The sequence below is a fragment of the Phyllobates terribilis genome, unplaced genomic scaffold (genome assembly GCF_046119375.1).
Source record: "Phyllobates terribilis strain yellow unplaced genomic scaffold, ASM4611937v1 Scaffold_25__1_contigs__length_18738178, whole genome shotgun sequence".
Lineage (NCBI taxonomy): Eukaryota > Metazoa > Chordata > Amphibia > Anura > Dendrobatidae > Phyllobates > Phyllobates terribilis.
In genome coordinates, this window is record NW_027362785.1 from 9,048,040 (window position 1) to 9,074,397 (window position 26,358).

General features: G+C 36.7%; 1 protein-coding gene across 2 annotated transcripts in view; it reads right to left on the reverse strand.

Moving 5' to 3' along the window:
* Positions 1-26,358, reverse strand: part of LOC141176357 (ATP-binding cassette sub-family A member 9-like) — a 177,788-nt gene that overhangs the window by 114,181 nt on the left and 37,249 nt on the right. For both annotated transcript variants that reach the window (XM_073660303.1, XM_073660302.1), the window contains 5 exons: positions 6,997-7,101; positions 6,224-6,431; positions 2,177-2,329; positions 1,920-2,017; positions 1,563-1,786 (listed from right to left, as the gene is read on the reverse strand). In XM_073660303.1, coding sequence (XP_073516404.1) covers positions 1,563-1,786; positions 1,920-2,017; positions 2,177-2,329; positions 6,224-6,431; positions 6,997-7,101 — 788 coding nt within the window. The remainder of the gene's footprint in view (positions 1-1,562; positions 1,787-1,919; positions 2,018-2,176; positions 2,330-6,223; positions 6,432-6,996; positions 7,102-26,358) is intronic.

Consider the following 26,358-nt stretch of genomic DNA (forward strand, 5'->3'; position numbering starts at 1 on the left):
TACTTAAAAAGCCATCCCTGGACCAGAACTGCATGGCCAACTACAGACCTGTCTCCAATCTTCCTTTCATCTCTAAACTCCTGGAACGCTTGGTCCACTCCCGTCTAATCCGCTATCTCTCTCTTCTCGACCCTCTACAATCTGGTTTCCGCTCTTTACACTGCACTGAAACTGTCTCTAATGATCTACTAAGAGCTAAATCTAATGGTCCCTGCTCCCTGCTGATTCTCCTGGATCTCTGCCACATTTGACCCTGTGGATCACCAGCTCCTCCTCACTATGCTCCGCTCTATAGGCCTCAAGGAAACCGTTCTCTCCTGGTTCTCCTCCTACCTCTCTGACCGCTCCTTCTCTGTATCTTTTGCCGACACCTCTTCCTCTCCTCGTCCCCTTACTATCGGGGTCCCACAGGGCTCAGTCCTAAGCCCCCTCCTCTTCTCTCTATACACTGCCCCTATTGGACAAACAATCAGCAGATTTGGGTTCCAGTATCATCTCTATGCTGACGACACCCAATTATACACTTCTTCCCCTGACATCACCCCTACCCTAATACAAAATACGAAGGATTGTCTGTCTGCTGTCTCTAACATCCTGTCCTCCCTCTTTCTTAAACTGAATCTATCCAAAACTGAACTTCTTGTGTTTCCCCCCTCCACTAACCTACCTGTACCTAACATCGAAATGACCTTGGAGGGTTCAACCATAACTCCCAAGCAGCACGCCCGCTGCCTTGGGGTCATATTCGACTCTAACCTTTCCTTTACTCCCTATATCCGATCACTCACTCGCTCTTGTCACCTGCATCTTAAAAACATCTCCAGAATCCGACCTTTTCTCACCTTTGAAACTGCTAAAACTCTTACTGTCGCTCTTATTCACTCTCGTCTGGACTACTGCAACTCTCTTCTGATCGGTCTCCCTCTTACCAAACTTTCTGCTCTCCAATCCATCCTGAATGCGGCAGCCAGGGTCGTATTTCTGTCCAGCCGCTTCACCGATGCCTCCACCTTGTGCCAGTCATTACACTGGTTACCCATTCGCTACAGGGTCCAATATAAACGCATCGCTCTCACCCACAAAGCTCTCCACAGTTCTGCACCGCCTTATATCTTCTCTCTCATCTCTGCCTATCGCCCTACACGTGCCCTCCGTTCTACAAATGACCTAAGACTAACATCCCCCATAATCCGAACCTCGCACCTCCGTCTCCAAGACTTCTCTCGTGCTGCACCAGTTCTCTGGAATGCTCTACCCCAGACGATCCGACTGATGCCTAGCCCCCATGTCTTCAAGGGTGCTTTAAAAACCATCTCTTTACGCAAGCCTACCACCTCAATACTCAGTAAACCAACTTTCCCCGGTTCACTCCTTCTAAATATTATTCAGAATCTGCTCCCTACTATTCATCTGTCTCCACACCCTCCATGCACACGATAACTGCACTCGATACTTGAGTATTGCACTAGGTAACTCTCAGCCCATGATCTACCATCAGTCTCAGCTCTACCAGGTAGTAGATTACGGACTGGTTCCTGCATTTCCGCCTGTACAGCACTCACCAGTAAGCCAAGTCTTGGAGCCCCATCATCCTCATAATTTCTCTCACTTCCTTTCTCTCCTGGCTTATGGTCACCATCATGGTGTATAAGAGTGTAGCGTAACTCATGCACATGGCGAGTATCAAAGATCCCATTGCCAGAAATTTTCTTGCTCGAGTGGCAGATTTCATCTGTACGGCCACAGTGGAGACCATATTGGCCCTTACCGAATGATTAGTGGTCAGCTGCAAGAACAAAGACTGTGTGACTAGGAATGGCAACTACTTCAACCCATATAAATTCTGGTGGCCCCAATTGAAGCCTGTCCAACTTCTCCAGAAACCTGATCAGAGCTTTGATAAGCTCATCTGGACTTACCTCCACAATGGCCCCGTCGATACTGGCCTGAAGAAGCAAAAACCCGTTCTTCCAGTACAATGACGGAAGGCATGGCATGTAGTCATCTCTACAAGTTCCTGAAGAAATAGAATGAAAGCTGAACCTTCAAAGGGGTCAGTGATGGTCTCATATACTAAGCTGGCCATAGACGTGAGATGATTGTATGTGGATCCCATCAATATTGGCCAATATCCTCCAACTACAAGATATGTGCTTGGAGAAATGCTCTCACTTACCTGCATCTCTTAAGTCGCTTGGATTGGGAACATCGTTAGCCTTGTATCTGATAGTATATTTAAATTTACTATGAAAGATGACTCCCACGTCTGCCGATCTGGATGTGTTCTGCAGCATCTCCTCCTCCTCCAGAAATTCCTGGACTGTTAGTCCTAGACGAGGAAATTATAAGATATTAGGATTGTTCCATAAAACTCTTAACCGTAAAACTGACCATCTCCCTGACCACCTCCCTGACTTAACCGTAAAACTGACCATCTCCCAGACCATCTCCCTGACTTAACCGTAAAACTGAACATCTCCCTGACCATCTCCCTGACTTAACCGTAAAACTGACCATCTCCCTGACCATCTCCCTGACTTAACCGTAAAACTGACCATCTCCCTGACCATCTCCCTGACTTAACCGTAAAACTGACCATCTCCCTGACCATCTCCCTGACTTAACCGTAAAACTGACCATCTCCCTGACTTAACCGTAAAACTGACCATCTCCCTGACTTAACTGTAAAACTGACCATCTCCCTGACTTAACCGTAAAACTGACCATCTCCCTGACCATCTCCCTGACTTAACCGTAAAACTGACCATCTCCCTGACCATCTCCCTGACTTAACCGTAAAACTGACCATCTCCCTGACTTAACCGTAAAACTGACCATCTCCCTGACCATCTCCCTGACTTAACCGTAAAACTGACCATCTCCCTGACCATCTCCCTGACTTAACCGTAAAACTGACCATCTCCCTGACCATCTCCCTGACTTAACCGTAAAACTGACCATCTCCCTGACCATCTCCCTGACTTAACCGTAAAACTGACCATCTCCCTGACCATCTCCCTGACTTAACCGTAAAACTGACCATCTCCCTGACTTAACCGTAAAACTGACCATCTCCCTGACCATCTCCCTGACTTAACTGTAAAACTGACCATCTCCCTGACTTAACCGTAAAACTGACCATCTCCCCGACCATCTCCCTGACTTAACCGTAAAACTGACCATCTCCCTGACCATCTCCCTGACTTAACCGTAAAACTGACCATCTCCCTGACCATCTCCCTGACTTAACCGTAAAACTGACCATCTCCCTGACCATCTCCCTGACTTAACCGTAAAACTGACCATCTCCCTGACTTAACCGTAAAACTGACCATCTCCCTGACCATCTCCCTGACTTAACCGTAAAACTGACCATCTCCCTGACCATCTCCCTGACTTAACCGTAAAACTGACCATCTCCCCGACCATCTCCCTGACTTAACCGTAAAACTGACCATCTCCCTGACTTATAGGACTTCATATCTGTGTTCTGCTCTAGATGCATCTCTCTTTCTTACTTTTCTCTTCTGGAGGAATTGGCGTATGTCTCTGCCCTGTTCTAGAAGTGTCAAGGCCTGGATCTATTTATTTTCTAGACGTCTCTTTGCCTTTCTCTCTTCTGTTCATAACATCTCAATATCTATCCTATTCTAAATGCATTACTATCTAGACTTATCCAGACACCATGGACTTTCTTGGTCATGTTTTAGAGGTGTAATTTCTCATCTCTATGCTGTTTTAGAGGTGAGGCAACAGGACTTTTATTGCCTGCTTGTATTCTGTTTTAAAGTTATATTGCCTGACTTTGTCACTTTCTAAATGTGTAATTGCTGGCCTGTCCTGTTATAAAAGATGCCATTAACTGCGTCAGTCTTGTTTTAGAGGTGACATTGCTTGCATCTGTCTTGATCCAGAGATGTCATTGCCTTCCTATGTCCTGTTTTAGAGGTGCAATTGCTTTCCTCTGTCTTACTGTTCTATTCTAGAGATGCCATTGTCTAGCTCTGCCCCGTTCTAGATAAGACACTGCATGCTCTGTCCTGCTGTAGAGATGCCATTGCCCACCACTGTCCTCTTCTAGAAGTGCCATTGTTGGCCTGTGTCTTGTTCTAGAGATGCGATTGCCTTCCCGTGACTTGTTCTAGAGATGTGATTGCCTTCCCGCATCTTGTTCTAGAGAGGCCATTGCCTTCCTTTGTCTTGTTCTAGAGATGTGATTGCCTTCCCGTATCTTGTTCTAGAGAGGCCATTGCCTTCCCGTGTCTTGTTCTAGAGAGGCCATTGCCTTCCTTTGTCTTGTTCTAGAGATGCAATTGCCTTCCTTTGTCTTGTTCTAGAGATGCGATTGCCTTCCCGTGTCTTGTTCTAGAGAGGCCATTGCCTTCCTTTGTCTTGTTCTAGAGATGCGATTGCCTTCCCGTGTCTTGTTCTAGAGATGCGATTGCCTTCCCGTGTCTTGTTCTAGAGAGGCCATTGCCTTCCTTTGTCTTGTTCTAGAGAGGCCATTGCCTTCCTTTGTCTTGTTCTAGAGATGCGATTGCCTTCCCGTGTCTTGTTCTAGAGATGCGATTGCCTTCCCGTGTCTTGTTCTGGAGAGGCCATTACCTGCCTGTGTCTTGTTATAGAGAGGCCATTGCCTGCCTGTGTCCTGTTCTAGAGAGGCCATTGCTTGTGTCTTGTTCTAGAGAGGCCACTGCCTGCCTGTGTCGTGTTCTAGAGAGGCCACTGCCTGCGTCTTGTTCTAGAGTGGTCATTACCTGCCTGTGTCTTGTTATAGAGAGGCCATTGCCTGCCTGCGTCCTGTTCTAGAGAGGCCATTGCCTGCCTGTGTCTTGTTCTAGAGAGGCCATTGCCTGCCTGTGTCTTGTTCTAGAGAGGCCATTGCCTGTGTCTTGTTCTAGAGAGGCCATTGCCTGCCTGTGTCTTGTTCTAGAGAGGCCATTGCCTGTGTCTTGTTCTAGAGAGGCCATTGCCTGCCTGTGTCTTGTTCTAGAGAGGCCATTGCCTGAGTCTTGTTCTAGAGAGGCCATTGCCTGCCTGTGTCTTGTTCTAGAGAGGCCATTGCCTGTGTCTTGTTCTAGAGAGGCCATTACCTGCCTGTGTCCTGTTCTACAGAGGCCATTGCCTGTGTCTTGTTCTAGAGAGGCCATTACCTGCCTGCGTCCTGTTCTACAGAGGCCATTGCCTGCCTGTGTCTTGTTTTAGAGAAGCCATTGCCTGTGTCTTGTTCTAGAGAGGCCATTGCCTGCCTGCGTCTTGTTCTAGTGAAGCCATTGCCTGCCTGTGTCTTGTTCTAGAGAGGCCATTGCCTGTGTCTTGTTATAGAGAGGCCATTGACTGCGTCTTGTTCTAGAGAGGCCATTGCCTGCGTCTTGTTCTAGAGAGGCCATTGCCTGCATCTTGTTCTAGAGAGGCCATTGCCTGCATCTTGTTCTAGAGAGGCCATTGCCTGCCTGCGTCTTGTTCTAGAGAGGCCATTGCCTGCCTGTGTCTTGTTCTAGAGAAGCCATTGCCTGCCTGTGTCTTGTTCTAGAGAAGCCATTACCTGCGTCTTGTGCTAGAGAGGCCATTGCCTGCCTGCGTCTTGTTCTAGAGAGGCCATTGCCTGCCTGCGTCTTGTTCTAGAGAAGCCATTGCCTGCCTGCGTCTTGTTCTAGTGAAGCCATTGCCTGCCTGTGTCTTGTTCTAGAGAGGCCATTGCCTGTGTCTTGTTCTAGAGAGGCCATTGCCTGCGTCTTGTTCTAGAGAGGCCATTGCCTGCGTCTTGTTCTAGAGAGGCCATTGCCTGCCTGCGTCTTGTTATTGAGAGGCCATTGCCTCCCTGCATCCTGTTCTAGAGTCACCATAGTTGGAATTTGTCCTGTCAATCTTTATCGTCTAGATAGCTGTGCTGTCCCCACCTCTTTTCCCATTCTAGATGTGAGTGTCTGTCTTGGCTTTTCTAGAGATACATCCGTTAGCATCCGTGCATCTCGGTAGGCCTTCTGATCTGCCGCTGCCATCTTTTACAGACATTGATAACCCTTCTGCATAAATCTTTAAGTGTCAGGTAAGTTCTTTCCTTGGCACTTCATATGTTCCTTTTCGAGGTTGCGCTACAGATGGTTTTCCACCATTCTAGAGTAGACCATGCCAACCTCTGTCTTGTTCTAGAGGTCTCCATATAACTACATATGGTGACAAGTCCTGGAGCTGAGTTCCCCTCCATGTATATACCATTTACCTAGATTTTTGATGCTTTCGTTGACCTTCTGCATAATTTCCTGGACCGCTGGTGTGGATGGAACATAGCCAACTACAATATTTCTTTTGTCAAATTGATCCAATCGTCCCAAATCCTCAGCTGCCTTTATCGAGTCTTTGCTTGAATTACGGTATATGTAGGTCAAGGCAAACAGCATCAACACCAAGGCCACGAAATTCATCCAGTCCTGAGAAAAGTCAACCAAAACCATCACACATCATCAGTCATCAGTCAGGAAGAACGAGACACAACAAGGTGTCAACTCCGTCATCATTGATGGGGGACATCAGATCCCAACACCAGTAAAAAGAAGGATCGGTGTCATCTGCCCCTGACAGTGGAGAATGATTAGGGCCCGATTCATTATTGTCTTTTGTTTTTTTTGTGTCATACTCATATTACCATGTGTGCCTTTTTAAAGTAACTTTTTATGTGTTTTTCTGTCTTAACAAAAATTTTCGCCTCTTGAGAAAGAGCTTTGCGAAACGCGCGTCGGGGCGCGTTACTCTCATCGGTACCAGTGGTGTGGGGGGTCCCGTCGATGTGCTGACTGTGCGGTAATTTATACGAAATGACTTTGTATGCACTAGTTTGCTTATCTTATTTAATAAAATCATGTGGTACAACAAGATGAAAAATAGCAAAGTGACTTAAAAAAATCACAAATGAATAATCGGGCCCTTAGTATTACCCCAAATGTAATGGGACTATAATGGGTGAATGATAATTTTATGGTTGAGCGAAAAACTTGCCAGGGCTGTCTGCCACTTCTTCCTCCATTGCAGCAGTAAGTTCTTCTTCAGAAGAGCAAAGGTCTGAAGCCACAGGCTGGTGTCCCTCTGCGTCTCTCCAGTCATCTATAAAATAATGCATGAAGTGATAATTCAACTCATAACCCTGACAACCAGCCTGTATATGGTGTGTGAGAGGTTATCAAAGAGGGGCTGTGAAGTGCGCACCATTCATACAGAATCCGTATATCTCTGTCACGGGTGTGTCAGAGGTGACAGATAGTCGCCCTGCAGTGGGTTTCAGGAGATCTCTACGTTTGGCATTATAGACATCTTCTTAGAGGCTGTCTCTAGGACCCAGGGGCTACCTCCCTCTGGCTAATTAACACCCTACCTTGGTGTATAAATACCTGCTGTGTTTCAGAGGGAGGTGCCGGCGATATTCATTACTGCTTGTGAAGGCTTTATCAAGAGCAGTACTTCGTCCTCTCTGGAGCTTGAGGACATGTGCGCATTTGTCTGGAGTTCGTCTAAAGCTAAGCAATTTCCCCCTGTTTGTCCACCCCTGTTGTCTATAGTGTTTAGTGCAGATCGACTAGTGCTCATCTCCTGCCTTCCCTAGCCTTAGTCATACGCCAGGGAAAGACAGGGCGAGGTACGAGTGTGGCGATTGGTGAAGAGCCAATACAGGGACATTAGAGGAGAAAGGGTGACGCTAGATCAACCTAGGAGGTCTCCACTTCCCTCTTTCCCTAGAGTCTGGGCTCCCTTTCCCTCTTCCCTTTGTGTTGCACTAAATCTTTCCCACACTTTGCGTGACAATCTTCGCCCCCTCCAAGAAAGAATGGGTGAATCAGAGGGATAAGTAGCTTTGTGGGAAAAGAGTCAATGTAACGTCATTCCATGCTTAAGAGTCTGGTGGGCGGTCTTATTTATACTCAGAGCTGATAATGGCCAATCATGAGTAGCACCGCCCACTGGACTCCTAAGCCAAAAAGGCACAGTAGATAAAATAGAAAAAGAAATGAGTTATGCTGAAAATGGAATAGAAAGCAATGAAAAAGTGGTGTGTGTGTACACGAAAGTAATATCATTGAAGACGTCAGATCGGACTGCAAAAGAACAGCAGCAAGAGCTAGTGCAAAGACATAAAAAGGTGGAAAAGACACAGAAAACAGAGCTATAGAAAACTGCTACTGCTGAGATCGTAGTGACCTGAACAGTGAACACATGGCACAGGGTGCTGGCATATATATATAAAATAATAATAAAAAAATATACATATATATATATATATATATATATATATATATATATATATATATAAAATAATAATAATAAAAAAATATACAAATATATATATATATAATAATAATAATAAAAAAATATACATATATATATATAATAATAATAATAAAAAATATACATATATATATATAATAATAATAAAAAAATATACATATATATATAATAATAATAATAAAAAAATATACATATATATATAAAATAATAATAATAAAAAAATATACATATATATATATATAATAATAAAAAAATATACATATATATATATATAAATAATAATAAAAAAATATACATATATATATATAAAATAATAATAATAAAAAAATATACATATATATATATATATATAATAATAATAATAAAAAAATATACATATATATATATATATAATAATAAAAAAATATACATATATATATAATAATAATAAAATATACATATATATAATAATAATAATAATAAAAAATATACATATATATATAAAATAATAATAAAAAAATATACATATATATATATATAAAATAATAATAATAAAAAAATATACAAATATATATATATAATAATAATAATAAAAAAATATACATATATATATATAATAATAATAAAAAAATATACATATATATATAATAATAATAAAAAAATATACATATATATATAATAATAATAATAAAAAAATATACATATATATATATAAAATAATAATAAAAAAATATACATATATATATATATAAAATAATAATAAAAAAATATACATATATATATAAAATAATAATAAAAAAATATACATATATATATAAAATAATAAAAAAATATACATATATATATATATATATAATAATAAAAAAATATACATATATATATATAAATAATAATAAAAAAATATACATATATATATAAAATAATAAAATTAAAAAAATATACATATATATATGTAAAATAATAATAATAAAAATATAATATAATATAATATAATTTATTTCAGTTCTTCAATACAAAAAGTGAAACGCATATATTATATAGAGTCATTACACACAGAGGGATCTATTATATAGAGTCATTACACACAGAGGGATCTATTATATAGAGTCATTACACGCAGAGGGATCTATTATATAGAGTCATTACACACAGAGGGATCTATTATATAGAGTCATTACACACAGAGGGATCTATTATATAGAGTCATTACACACAGAGCGATCTATTATATAGAGTCATTACACACAGAGCGATCTATTATATAGAGTCATTACACACAGAGGGATCTATTATATAGAGTCATTACACAGAGGGATCTATTATATAGAGTCATTATACACAGAGGGATCTATTATATAGAGTCATTACACGCAGAGGGATCTATTATATAGAGTCATTACACACAGACGGATCTATTATATAGAGTCATTACACACAGAGGGATCTATTATATAGAGTCATTACACACAGAGCGATCTATTATATAGAGTCATTATACACAGAGCGATCTATTATATAGAGTCATTATACACAGGGATCTATTATATAGAGTCATTACACACAGGGATCTATTATATAGAGTCATTACACACAGAGCGATCTATTATATAGAGTCATTATACACAGGGATCTATTATATAGAGTCATTACACACAGAGGGATCTATTATATAGAGTCATTACACACAGAGGGATCTATTATATAGAGTCATTATACACAGGGATCTATTATATAGAGTCATTACACACAGAGGGATCTATTATATAGAGTCATTATACACAGAGGGATCTATTATATAGAGTCATTACACACAGAGCGATCTATTATATAGAGTCATTACACACAGAGGGATCTATTATATAGAGTCATTATACACAGAGGGATCTATTATATAGAGTCATTACACACAGAGCGATCTATTATATAGAGTCATTACACACAGAGGGATCTATTATATAGAGTCATTATACACAGAGGGATCTATTATATAGAGTCATTACACACAGAGGGATCTATTATATAGAGTCATTACACACAGAGTGATCTATTATATAGAGTCATTACAAACAGAGGGATCTATTATATAGAGTCATTACACACAGAGGGATCTACTCTATAGAGTCATTACATACAGAGGGATCTATTATAAAGAGTCATTACACACAGAGGGATCTATTATATAGAGTCATTACACACAGAGGGATCTATTATATAGAGTCATTACACACAGAGGGATCTATTATATAGAGTCATTACACACAGAGGGATCTATTATATAGAGTCATTACACACAGAGGGATCTATTATATAGAGTCATTACACACAGAGGGATCTATTATATAGAGTCATTACACACAGAGTGATCTATTATATAGTCATTACAAACAGAGGGATCTATTATATAGAGTCATTACACACAGAGAGATCTATTATATAGAGTCATTACACACAGAGAGATCTATTATATAGAGTCATTACAAACAGAGGGATCTATTATATAGAGTCATTACACACAGAGCGATCTATTATATAGAGTCATTACAAAGAGGGATCTATTATATAGAGTCATTACACACAGAGCAATCTATTATATAGAGTCATTAAACACAGAGGGATCTATTATATAGAGTCATTACACACAGAGGGATCTATTATATAGAGTCATTACCCACAGAGGGATCTATTATATAGAGTCATTACCCACAGAGGGATCTATTATATAGAGTCATTACACACAGAGTGATCTATTATATAGAGTCATTACACACAGATGGATCTATTATATAGAGTCATTACACGCAGAGGAATCTATTATATAGAGTCATTACACACAGAGGGATCTATTATATAGAGTCATTACACACAGAGGGATCTATTATATAGAGTCATTACACACAGAGCGATCTTTTATATAGAGTCATTACACGGAGAGGGATCTATTATATAGAGTTATTACACACAGAGGGATCTATTATATAGAGTCATTACACGCAGAGGGATCTATTATATAGAGTCATTACACGCAGAGGGATCTATTATATAGAGTCATTACACACAGAGGGATCTATTATATAGAGTCATTACACACAGAGGGATCTATTATATAGAGTCATTACACACAGAGGGATCTATTATATAGAGTCATTACACACAGAGGGATCTATTATATAGAGTCATTACACACAGAGGGATCTATTATATAGAGTCATTACACACAGAGTGATCTATTATATAGAGTCATTACAAACAGAGGGATCTATTATATAGAGTTATTACACACAGAGAGATCTATTATATAGAGTCATTACACACAGAGAGATCTATTATATAGAGTCATTACAAACAGAGGGATCTATTATATAGAGTCATTACACACAGAGCGATCTATTATATAGAGTCATTACAAACAGAGGGATCTATTATATAGTCATTACACACAGAGCAATCTATTATATAGAGTCATTACACACAGAGAGATCTATTATATAGAGTCATTACAAACAGAGTGATCTATTATATAGAGTCATTACACACAGAGTGATCTATTATATAGAGTCATTACAAACAGAGGGATCTATTATATAGAGTCATTACACACAGAGGGATCTATTATATAGAGTCATTACACACAGAGCAATCTATTATATAGAGTCATTACACACAGAGGGATCTATTATATAGAGTCATTACACACAGAGGGATCTATTATATAGAGTCATTACCCACAGAGGGATCTATTATATAGAGTCATTACCCACAGAGGGATCTATTATATAGAGTCATTACACACAGAGTGATCTATTATATAGAGTCATTACACACAGATGGATCTATTATATAGAGTCATTACACGCAGAGGAATCTATTATATAGAGTCATTACACACAGAGGGATCTATTATATAGAGTCATTACACACAGAGGGATCTATTATATAGAGTCATTACACACAGAGCGATCTTTTATATAGAGTCATTACACGGAGAGGGATCTATTATATAGAGTCATTACACACAGAGAGATCTATAATATAGAGTCATTACACACAGAGGGATCTATTATATAGAGTCATTACATACAGAGGGATCTATTATACAGAGTCATTACACACAGAGTGATCTATTATATAGAGTCATTACACACAGAGGGATCTATTATATAGTCATTACACACAGAGGGATCTATTATATAGAGTCATTACACACAGAGGGATCTATTATATAGAGTCATAACACACAGAGGGATATATTGTATAGAGTCATTACACGCAGAGGGATCTATTATATAGAGTCATTACACACAGATGGATCTATTATATAGAGTCATTACACACAGAGGGATCTATTATATAGAGTCATTACACGCAGAGGGATCTATTATATAGAGTCATTACACACAGATGGATCTATTATATAGAGTCATTACACACAGAGGGATCTATTATATAGAGTCATTACACACAGAGGGATATATTATATAGAGTCATTACACGCAGAGGGATCTATTATATAGAGTCATTACACACAGAGGGATCTATTACATAGAGTCATTACACACAGAGGGATCTATTATATAGAGTCATTACACACAGAGGGATCTATTATATAGAGTCATTACACACAGAGGGATCTATTATATAGTCATTACACACAGAGAGATCTATTATATAGAGTCATTACACACAGAGGGATCTATTATATAGAGTCATTACACACAGAGGGATCTATTATATAGAGTCATTACACACATAGTGATCTATTATATAGAGTCATTACACACAGAGCGATCTATTATATAGAGTCATTACACACAGAGGGATCTATTATATAGAGTCATTACCCACAGAGGGATCTATTATATAGAGTCATTACCCACAGAGGGATCTATTATATAGAGTCATTACACACAGAGTGATCTATTATATAGAGTCATTACACACAGATGGATCTATTATATAGAGTCATTACACGCAGAGGAATCTATTATATAGAGTCATTACACACAGAGGGATCTATTATATAGAGTCATTACACGCAGAGGGATCTATTATATAGAGTCATTACACGCAGAGGGATCTATTATATAGAGTCATTACACACAGAGGGATCTATTATATAGAGTCATTACACACAGAGGGATCTATTATATAGAGTCATTACACACAGAGGGATCTATTATATAGAGTCATTACACACAGAGGGATCTATTATATAGAGTCATTACACACAGAGGGATCTATTATATAGAGTCATTACACACAGAGTGATCTATTATATAGAGTCATTACAAACAGAGGGATCTATTATATAGAGTTATTACACACAGAGAGATCTATTATATAGAGTCATTACACACAGAGAGATCTATTATATAGAGTCATTACAAACAGAGGGATCTATTATACAGAGTCATTACACACAGAGCGATCTATTATATAGAGTCATTACAAACAGAGGGATCTATTATATAGTCATTACACACAGAGCAATCTATTATATAGAGTCATTACACACAGAGAGATCTATTATATAGAGTCATTACAAACAGAGTGATCTATTATATAGAGTCATTACACACAGAGTGATCTATTATATAGAGTCATTACAAACAGAGGGATCTATTATATAGAGTCATTACACACAGAGGGATCTATTATATAGAGTCATTACACACAGAGCAATCTATTATATAGAGTCATTACACACAGAGGGATCTATTATATAGAGTCATTACACACAGAGGGATCTATTATATAGAGTCATTACCCACAGAGGGATCTATTATATAGAGTCATTACCCACAGAGGGATCTATTATATAGAGTCATTACACACAGAGTGATCTATTATATAGAGTCATTACACACAGATGGATCTATTATATAGAGTCATTACACGCAGAGGAATCTATTATATAGAGTCATTACACACAGAGGGATCTATTATATAGAGTCATTACACACAGAGGGATCTATTATATAGAGTCATTACACACAGAGCGATCTTTTATATAGAGTCATTACACGGAGAGGGATCTATTATATAGAGTCATTACACACAGAGAGATCTATAATATAGAGTCAATACACACAGAGGGATCTATTATATAGAGTCATTACATACAGAGGGATCTATTATACAGAGTCATTACACACAGAGTGATCTATTATATAGAGTCATTACACACAGAGGGATCTATTATATAGTCATTACACACAGAGGGATCTATTATATAGAGTCATTACACACAGAGGGATCTATTATATAGAGTCATTACACGCAGAGGGATCTATTATATAGAGTCATTACACACAGATTGATCTATTATATAGAGTCATTACACACAGAGGGATCTATTATATAGAGTCATTACACACAGAGGGATATATTATATAGAGTCATTACACGCAGAGGGATCTATTATATAGAGTCATTACACACAGAGGGATCTATTATATAGAGTCATTACACACAGAGGGATCTATTATATAGAGTCATTACACACAGAGGGATCTATTATATAGAGTCATTACACACAGAGGGATCTATTATATAGTCATTACACACAGAGAGATCTATTATATAGAGTCATTACACACAGAGGGATCTATTATATAGAGTCATTACACACAGAGGGATCTATTATATAGAGTCATTACACACATAGTGATCTATTATATAGAGTCATTACACACAGAGCGATCTATTATATAGAGTCATTACACACAGAGGGATCTATTATATAGAGTCATTACACACAGAGGGATCTATTATATAGAGTCATTACATACAGAGGGATCTATAATATAGAGTCATTACACACAGAGGGATCTATTATATAGAGTCATTACACACAGAGGGATCTACTATATGGAGTCATTACACAGAGCGATCTATTATATAGAGTCATTACACACAGAGGGATCTATTATATAGAGTCATTACACACAAGGGGATCTATTATATAGAGTCATTACACACAGAGGGATCTATTATATAGAGTCATTACACACAGAGGGATCTGCTATATGGAGTCATTACACAGAGCGATCTATTATATAGAGTCATTACACACAGAGTGATCTATTATATAGAGTCATTACACACAGAGGGATCTATTATATAGAGTCATTACGCACAGAGGGATCTATTATATAGACTCATTACACACAGAGGGATCTGCTATATGGAGTCATTACACAGAGCGATCTATTATATAGAGTCATTACACACAGAGGGATCTATTATATAGAGTCATTACACACAGAGGGATCTATTATATAGAGTCATTACACGCAGAGGGATCTATTATATAGAGTCATTACAAACAGAGGGATCTATTATATAGAGTCATTACACACAGAGGGATCTATTATATAGAGTCATTACACACAGAGCAATCTATTATATAGAGTCATTACACACAGAGGGATCTATTATATAGAGTCATTACACACAGAGGGATCTATTATATAGAGTCATTACCCACAGAGGGATCTATTATATAGAGTCATTACCCACAGAGGGATCTATTATATAGAGTCATTACACACAGAGTGATCTATTATATAGAGTCATTACACACAGATGGATCTATTATATAGAGTCATTACACGCAGAGGAATCTATTATATAGAGTCATTACACACAGAGGGATCTATTATATAGAGTCATTACACACAGAGGGATCTATTATATAGAGTCATTACACACAGAGCGATCTTTTATATAGAGTCATTACACGGAGAGGGATCTATTATATAGAGTCATTACACACAGAGAGATCTATAATATAGAGTCATTACACACAGAGGGATCTATTATATAGAGTCATTACACACAGAGGGATCTATTATACAGAGTCATTACACACAGAGTGATCTATTATATAGAGTCATTACACACAGAGGGATCTATTATATAGTCATTACACACAGAGGGATCTATTATATAGAGTCATTACACACAGAGGGATCTATTATATAGAGTCATTACACACAGAGGGATATATTGTATAGAGTCATTACACGCAGAGGGATCTATTATATAGAGTCATTACACGCAGAGGGATCTATTATATAGAGTCATTACACACAGATGGATCTATTATATAGAGTCATTACACACAGAGGGATCTATTATATAGAGTCATTACACACAGAGGGATCTATTATATAGAGTCATTACACACAGAGTGATCTATTATATAGAGTCATTACAAACAGAGGGATCTATTATATAGAGTTATTACACACAGAGAGATCTATTATATAGAGTCATTACACACAGAGAGATCTATTATATAGAGTCATTACAAACAGAGGGATCTATTATATAGAGTCATTACACACAGAGCGATCTATTATATAGAGTCATTACAAACAGAGGGATCTATTATATAGTCATTACACACAGAGCAATCTATTATATAGAGTCATTACACACAGAGAGATCTATTATATAGAGTCATTACAAACAGAGTGATCTATTATATAGAGTCATTACACACAGAGTGATCTATTATATAGAGTCATTACAAACAGAGGGATCTATTATATAGAGTCATTACACACAGAGGGATCTATTATATAGAGTCATTACACACAGAGCAATCTATTATATAGAGTCATTACACACAGAGGGATCTATTATATAGAGTCATTACACACAGAGGGATCTATTATATAGAGTCATTACCCACAGAGGGATCTATTATATAGAGTCATTACCCACAGAGGGATCTATTATATAGAGTCATTACACACAGAGTGATCTATTATATAGAGTCATTACACACAGATGGATCTATTATATAGAGTCATTACACGCAGAGGAATCTATTATATAGAGTCATTACACACAGAGGGATCTATTATATAGAGTCATTACACACAGAGGGATCTATTATATAGAGTCATTACACACAGAGCGATCTTTTATATAGAGTCATTACACGGAGAGGGATCTATTATATAGAGTCATTACACACAGAGAGATCTATAATATAGAGTCATTACACACAGAGGGATCTATTATATAGAGTCATTACATACAGAGGGATCTATTATACAGAGTCATTACACACAGAGTGATCTATTATATAGAGTCATTACACACAGAGGGATCTATTATATAGTCATTACACACAGAGGGATCTATTATATAGAGTCATTACACACAGAGGGATCTATTATATAGAGTCATAACACACAGAGGGATATATTGTATAGAGTCATTACACGCAGAGGGATCTATTATATAGAGTCATTACACACAGATGGATCTATTATATAGAGTCATTACACACAGAGGGATCTATTATATAGAGTCATTACACGCAGAGGGATCTATTATATAGAGTCATTACACACAGATGGATCTATTATATAGAGTCATTACACACAGAGGGATCTATTATATAGAGTCATTACACACAGAGGGATATATTATATAGAGTCATTACACGCAGAGGGATCTATTATATAGAGTCATTACACACAGAGGGATCTATTATATAGAGTCATTACACACAGAGGGATCTATTATATAGAGTCATTACACACAGAGGGATCTATTATATAGAGTCATTACACACAGAGGGATCTATTATATAGTCATTACACACAGAGAGATCTATTATATAGAGTCATTACACACAGAGGGATCTATTATATAGAGTCATTACACACAGAGGGATCTATTATATAGAGTCATTACACACATAGTGATCTATTATATAGAGTCATTACACACAGAGCGATCTATTATATAGAGTCATTACACACAGAGGGATCTATTATATAGAGTCATTACCCACAGAGGGATCTATTATATAGAGTCATTACCCACAGAGGGATCTATTATATAGAGTCATTACACACAGAGTGATCTATTATATAGAGTCATTACACACAGATGGATCTATTATATAGAGTCATTACACGCAGAGGAATCTATTATATAGAGTCATTACACACAGAGGGATCTATTATATAGAGTCATTACACGCAGAGGGATCTATTATATAGAGTCATTACACGCAGAGGGATCTATTATATAGAGTCATTACACACAGAGGGATCTATTATATAGAGTCATTACACACAGAGGGATCTATTATATAGAGTCATTACACACAGAGGGATCTATTATATAGAGTCATTACACACAGAGGGATCTATTATATAGAGTCATTACACACAGAGGGATCTATTATATAGAGTCATTACACACAGAGTGATCTATTATATAGAGTCATTACAAACAGAGGGATCTATTATATAGAGTTATTACACACAGAGAGATCTATTATATAGAGTCATTACACACAGAGAGATCTATTATATAGAGTCATTACAAACAGAGGGATCTATTATACAGAGTCATTACACACAGAGCGATCTATTATATAGAGTCATTACAAACAGAGGGATCTATTATATAGTCATTACACACAGAGCAATCTATTATATAGAGTCATTACACACAGAGAGATCTATTATATAGAGTCATTACAAACAGAGTGATCTATTATATAGAGTCATTACACACAGAGTGATCTATTATATAGAGTCATTACAAACAGAGGGATCTATTATATAGAGTCATTACACACAGAGGGATCTATTATATAGAGTCATTACACACAGAGCAATCTATTATATAGAGTCATTACACACAGAGGGATCTATTATATAGAGTCATTACACACAGAGGGATCTATTATATAGAGTCATTACCCACAGAGGGATCTATTATATAGAGTCATTACCCACAGAGGGATCTATTATATAGAGTCATTACACACAGAGTGATCTATTATATAGAGTCATTACACACAGATGGATCTATTATATAGAGTCATTACACGCAGAGGAATCTATTATATAGAGTCATTACACACAGAGGGATCTATTATATAGAGTCATTACACACAGAGGGATCTATTATATAGAGTCATTACACACAGAGCGATCTTTTATATAGAGTCATTACACGGAGAGGGATCTATTATATAGAGTCATTACACACAGAGAGATCTATAATATAGAGTCAATACACACAGAGGGATCTATTATATAGAGTCATTACATACAGAGGGATCTATTATACAGAGTCATTACACACAGAGTGATCTATTATATAGAGTCATTACACACAGAGGGATCTATTATATAGTCATTACACACAGAGGGATCTATTATATAGAGTCATTACACACAGAGGGATCTATTATATAGAGTCATTACACGCAGAGGGATCTATTATATAGAGTCATTACACACAGATTGATCTATTATATAGAGTCATTACACACAGAGGGATCTATTATATAGAGTCATTACACACAGAGGGATATATTATATAGAGTCATTACACGCAGAGGGATCTATTATATAGAGTCATTACACACAGAGGGATCTATTATATAGAGTCATTACACACAGAGGGATCTATTATATAGAGTCATTACACACAGAGGGATCTATTATATAGAGTCATTACACACAGAGGGATCTATTATATAGTCATTACACACAGAGAGATCTATTATATAGAGTCATTACACACAGAGGGATCTATTATATAGAGTCATTACACACAGAGGGATCTATTATATAGAGTCATTACACACATAGTGATCTATTATATAGAGTCATTACACACAGAGCGATCTATTATATAGAGTCATTACACACAGAGGGATCTATTATATAGAGTCATTACACACAGAGGGATCTATTATATAGAGTCATTACATACAGAGGGATCTATAATATAGAGTCATTACACACAGAGGGATCTATTATATAGAGTCATTACACACAGAGGGATCTACTATATGGAGTCATTACACAGAGCGATCTATTATATAGAGTCATTACACACAGAGGGATCTATTATATAGAGTCATTACACACAAGGGGATCTATTATATAGAGTCATTACACACAGAGGGATCTATTATATAGAGTCATTACACACAGAGGGATCTGCTATATGGAGTCATTACACAGAGCGATCTATTATATAGAGTCATTACACACAGAGTGATCTATTATATAGAGTCATTACACACAGAGGGATCTATTATATAGAGTCATTACGCACAGAGGGATCTATTATATAGACTCATTACACACAGAGGGATCTGCTATATGGAGTCATTACACAGAGCGATCTATTATATAGAGTCATTACACACAGAGGGATCTATTATATAGAGTCATTACACACAGAGGGATCTATTATATAGAGTCATTACACGCAGAGGGATCTATTATATAGAGTCATTACAAACAGAGGGATCTATTATATAGAGTCATTACACACAGAGGGATCTATTATATAGAGTCATTACACACAGAGCAATCTATTATATAGAGTCATTACACACAGAGGGATCTATTATATAGAGTCATTACACACAGAGGGATCTATTATATAGAGTCATTACCCACAGAGGGATCTATTATATAGAGTCATTACCCACAGAGGGATCTATTATATAGAGTCATTACACACAGAGTGATCTATTATATAGAGTCATTACACACAGATGGATCTATTATATAGAGTCATTACACGCAGAGGAATCTATTATATAGAGTCATTACACACAGAGGGATCTATTATATAGAGTCATTACACACAGAGGGATCTATTATATAGAGTCATTACACACAGAGCGATCTTTTATATAGAGTCATTACACGGAGAGGGATCTATTATATAGAGTCATTACACACAGAGAGATCTATAATATAGAGTCATTACACACAGAGGGATCTATTATATAGAGTCATTACACACAGAGGGATCTATTATACAGAGTCATTACACACAGAGTGATCTATTATATAGAGTCATTACACACAGAGGGATCTATTATATAGTCATTACACACAGAGGGATCTATTATATAGAGTCATTACACACAGAGGGATCTATTATATAGAGTCATTACACACAGAGGGATATATTGTATAGAGTCATTACACGCAGAGGGATCTATTATATAGAGTCATTACACGCAGAGGGATCTATTATATAGAGTCATTACACACAGATGGATCTATTATATAGAGTCATTACACACAGAGGGATCTATTATATAGAGTCATTACACACAGAGGGATATATTATATAGAGTCATTACACACAGAGGGATATATTATATAGAGTCATTACACGCAGAGGGATCTATTATATAGAGTCATTACACGCAGAGGGATCTATTCTATAGAGTCATTACACACAGAGGGATCTATTATATAGAGTCATTACACACAGAGGGATCTATTATATAGAGTCATTACACACAGAGGGATCTATTATATAGAGTCATTACACGCAGAGGGATCTATTATACAGAGTCATTACACACAGATGGATCTATTATATAGAGTCATTACACACAGAGGGATCTATTATATAGAGTCATTACACACAGAGGGATATATTATATAGAGTCATTACACGCAGAGGGATCTATTATATAGAGTCATTACACACAGAGGGATCTATTATATAGAGTCATTACACACAGAGGGATCTATTATATAGAGTCATTACACACAGAGGGATCTATTATATAGAGTCATTACACACAGAGGGATCTATTATATAGTCATTACACACAGAGAGATCTATTATATAGAGTCATTACACACAGAGGGATCTATTATATAGAGTCATTACACACAGAGGGATCTATTATATAGAGTCATTACGCACATAGTGATCTATTATATAGAGTCATTACACACAGAGCGATCTATTATATAGAGTCATTACACACAGAGGGATCTATTATATAGAGTCATTACACACAGAGGGATCTATTATATAGTCATTACACACAGAGGGATCTATTATATAGAGTCATTACACACAGAGGGATCTATTATATAGAGTCATTACACACAGAGGGATCTACTATATGGAGTCATTACACAGAGCGATCTATTATATAGAGTCATTACACACAGAGGGATCTATTATATAGAGTCATTACACACAGGGGGATCTATTATATAGAGTCATTACACACAGAGGGATCTATTATATAGAGTCATTACACACAGAGGGATCTGCTATATGGAGTCATTACACAGAGCGATCTATTATATAGAGTCATTACACACAGAGTGATCTATTATATAGAGTCATTACACACAGAGGGATCTATTATATAGAGTCATTACGCACAGAGGGATCTATTATATAGACTCATTACACACAGAGGGATCTGCTATATGAAGTCATTACACAGAGCGATCTATTATATAGAGTCATTACACACAGAGCGATCTATTATATAGAGTCATTACACACAGAGGGATCTATTATATAGAGTCATTACACACAGAGGGATCTATTATATAGAGTCATTACACACAGAGGGATCTATTATATAGTCATTACACACAGAGGGATCTATTATATAGAGTCATTACACACAGAGGGATCTATTATATAGAGTCATTACACACAGAGTGATCTATTATATAGTCATTACAAACAGAGGGATCTATTATATAGAGTCATTACACACAGAGCAATCTATTATATAGAGTCATTACACACAGAGAGATCTATTATATAGAGTCATTACAAACAGAGAGATCTATTATATAGAGTCATTACACACAGTGATCTATTATATAGAGTCATTACAAACAGAGGGATCTATTATATAGAGTCATTACACAAAGAGAAATCTATTATATAGAGTCATTACACACAGAGAGATCTATTATATAGAGTCATTACACACAGAGCGATCTTTTATATAGAGTCATTACACGGTGAGGGATCTATTATATAGAGTCATTACACACAGAGAGATCTATAATATAGAGTCATTACACACAGAGGGATCTATTATATAGAGTCATTACACACAGAGGGATCTATTATACAGAGTCATTACACACAGAGTGATCTATCATATAGAGTCATTACACACAGAGGGATCTATTATATAGAGTCATTACACACAGAGGGATCTATTATATAGAGTCATTACACACAGAGGGATCTATTATATAGAGTCATTACACACAGAGGGATATATTGTATAGAGTCATTACACGCAGAGGGATCTATTATATAGAGTCATTACACACAGAGGGATCTATTATATAGTCATTACACACAGAGAGATCTATTATATAGAGTCATTACACACAGAGGGATCTATTATATAGAGTCATTACACACAGAGGGATCTATTATATAGAGTCATTACACACATAGTGATCTATTATATAGAGTCATTACACACAGAGCAATCTATTATATAGAGTCATTACACACAGAGGGATCTATTATATAGAGTCATTACACACAGAGGGATCTATTATATAGAGTCATTACACACAGAGGGATCTATTATATAGAGTCATTAGACAGAGAGGGATCTATTATATAGAGTCATTACACACAGAGGGATCTACTATATGGAGTCATTACACAGAGCGATCTATTATATAGAGTCATTACACACAGAGGGATCTATTATATAGAGTCATTACACACAGGGGGATCTATTATATAGAGTCATTACACACAGAGGGATCTATTATATAGAGTCATTACACACAGAGGGATCTGCTATATGGAGTCATTACACAGAGCGATCTATTATATAGAGTCATTACACACAGAGTGATCTATTATATAGAGTCATTACACACAGAGGGATCTATTATATAGAGTCATTACGCACAGAGGGATCTATTATATAGAGTCATTACACACAGAGGGATCTGCTATATGGAGTCATTACACAGAGTGATCTATTATATAGAGTCATTACACACAGAGCGATCTATTATATAGAGTCATTACACACAGAGGGATCTATTATATAGAGTCATTACGCACAGAGGGATCTATTATATAGACTCATTACACACAGAGGGATCTGCTATATGGAGTCATTACACAGAGCGATCTATTATATAGAGTCATTACACACAGAGCGATCTATTATATAGAGTCATTACACACAGAGGGATCTATTATATAGAGTCATTACACGCAGAGGGATCTATTATATAGAGTCATTACACACAGAGGGATCTATTATATAGAGTCATTACACACAGAGGGATCTATTATATAGAGTCATTACACACAGAGGGATCTATTATATAGAGTCATTAGACACAGAGTGATCTATTATATAGTCATTACAAACAGAGGGATCTATTATATAGAGTCATTACACACAGAGCAATCTATTATATAGAGTCATTACACACAGAGAGATCTATTATATAGAGTCATTACAAACAGAGAGATCTATTATATAGAGTCATTACACACAGTGATCTATTATATAGAGTCATTACAAACAGAGGGATCTATTATATAGAGTCATTACACAAAGAGAAATCTATTATATAGAGTCATTACACACAGAGAGATCTATTATATAGAGTCATTACACACAGAGCGATCTTTTATATAGAGTCATTACACGGTGAGGGATCTATTATATAGAGTCATTACACACAGAGAGATCTATAATATAGAGTCATTACACACAGAGGGATCTATTATATAGAGTCATTACACACAGAGGGATCTATTATACAGAGTCATTACACACAGAGTGATCTATTATATAGAGTCATTACACACAGAGGGATCTATTATATAGAGTCATTACACACAGAGGGATCTATTATATAGAGTCATTACACACAGAGGGATCTATTATATAGAGTCATTACACACAGAGGGATATATTGTATAGAGTCATTACACGCAGAGGGATCTATTATATAGAGTCATTACACACAGAGGGATCTATTATATAGTCATTACACACAGAGAGATCTATTATATAGAGTCATTACACACAGAGGGATCTATTATATAGAGTCATTACACACAGAGGGATCTATTATATAGAGTCATTACACACATAGTGATCTATTATATAGAGTCATTACACACAGAGCAATCTATTATATAGAGTCATTACACACAGAGGGATCTATTATATAGAGTCATTACACACAGAGGGATCTATTATATAGAGTCATTACACACAGAGGGATCTATTATATAGAGTCATTAGACAGAGAGGGATCTATTATATAGAGTCATTACACACAGAGGGATCTACTATATGGAGTCATTACACAGAGCGATCTATTATATAGAGTCATTACACACAGAGGGATCTATTATATAGAGTCATTACACACAGGGGGATCTATTATATAGAGTCATTACACACAGAGGGATCTATTATATAGAGTCATTACACACAGAGGGATCTGCTATATGGAGTCATTACACAGAGCGATCTATTATATAGAGTCATTACACACAGAGTGATCTATTATATAGAGTCATTACACACAGAGGGATCTATTATATAGAGTCATTACGCACAGAGGGATCTATTATATAGAGTCATTACACACAGAGGGATCTGCTATATGGAGTCATTACACAGAGTGATCTATTATATAGAGTCATTACACACAGAGCGATCTATTATATAGAGTCATTACACACAGAGGGATCTATTATATAGAGTCATTACACGCAGAGGGATCTATTATATAGAGTCATTACACACAGAGGGATCTATTATATAGAGTCATTACACACAGAGGGATCTATTATATAGAGTCATTACACACAGAGGGATCTATTATATAGAGTCATTACACACAGAGTGATCTATTATATAGTCATTACAAACAGAGGGATCTATTATATAGAGTCATTACACACAGAGCAATCTATTATATAGAGTCATTACACACAGAGAGATCTATTATATAGAGTCATTACAAACAGAGAGATCTATTATATAGAGTCATTACACACAGTGATCTATTATATAGAGTCATTACAAACAGGGATCTATTATATAGAGTCATTACACAAAGAGCAATCTATTATATAGAGTCATTACACACAGAGAGATCTATTATATAGAGTCATTACACACAGAGCGATCTTTTATATAGAGTCATTACACGGAGAGGGATCTATTATATAGAGTCATTACACACAGAGAGATCTATAATATAGAGTCATTACACACAGAGGGATCTATTATATAGAGTCATT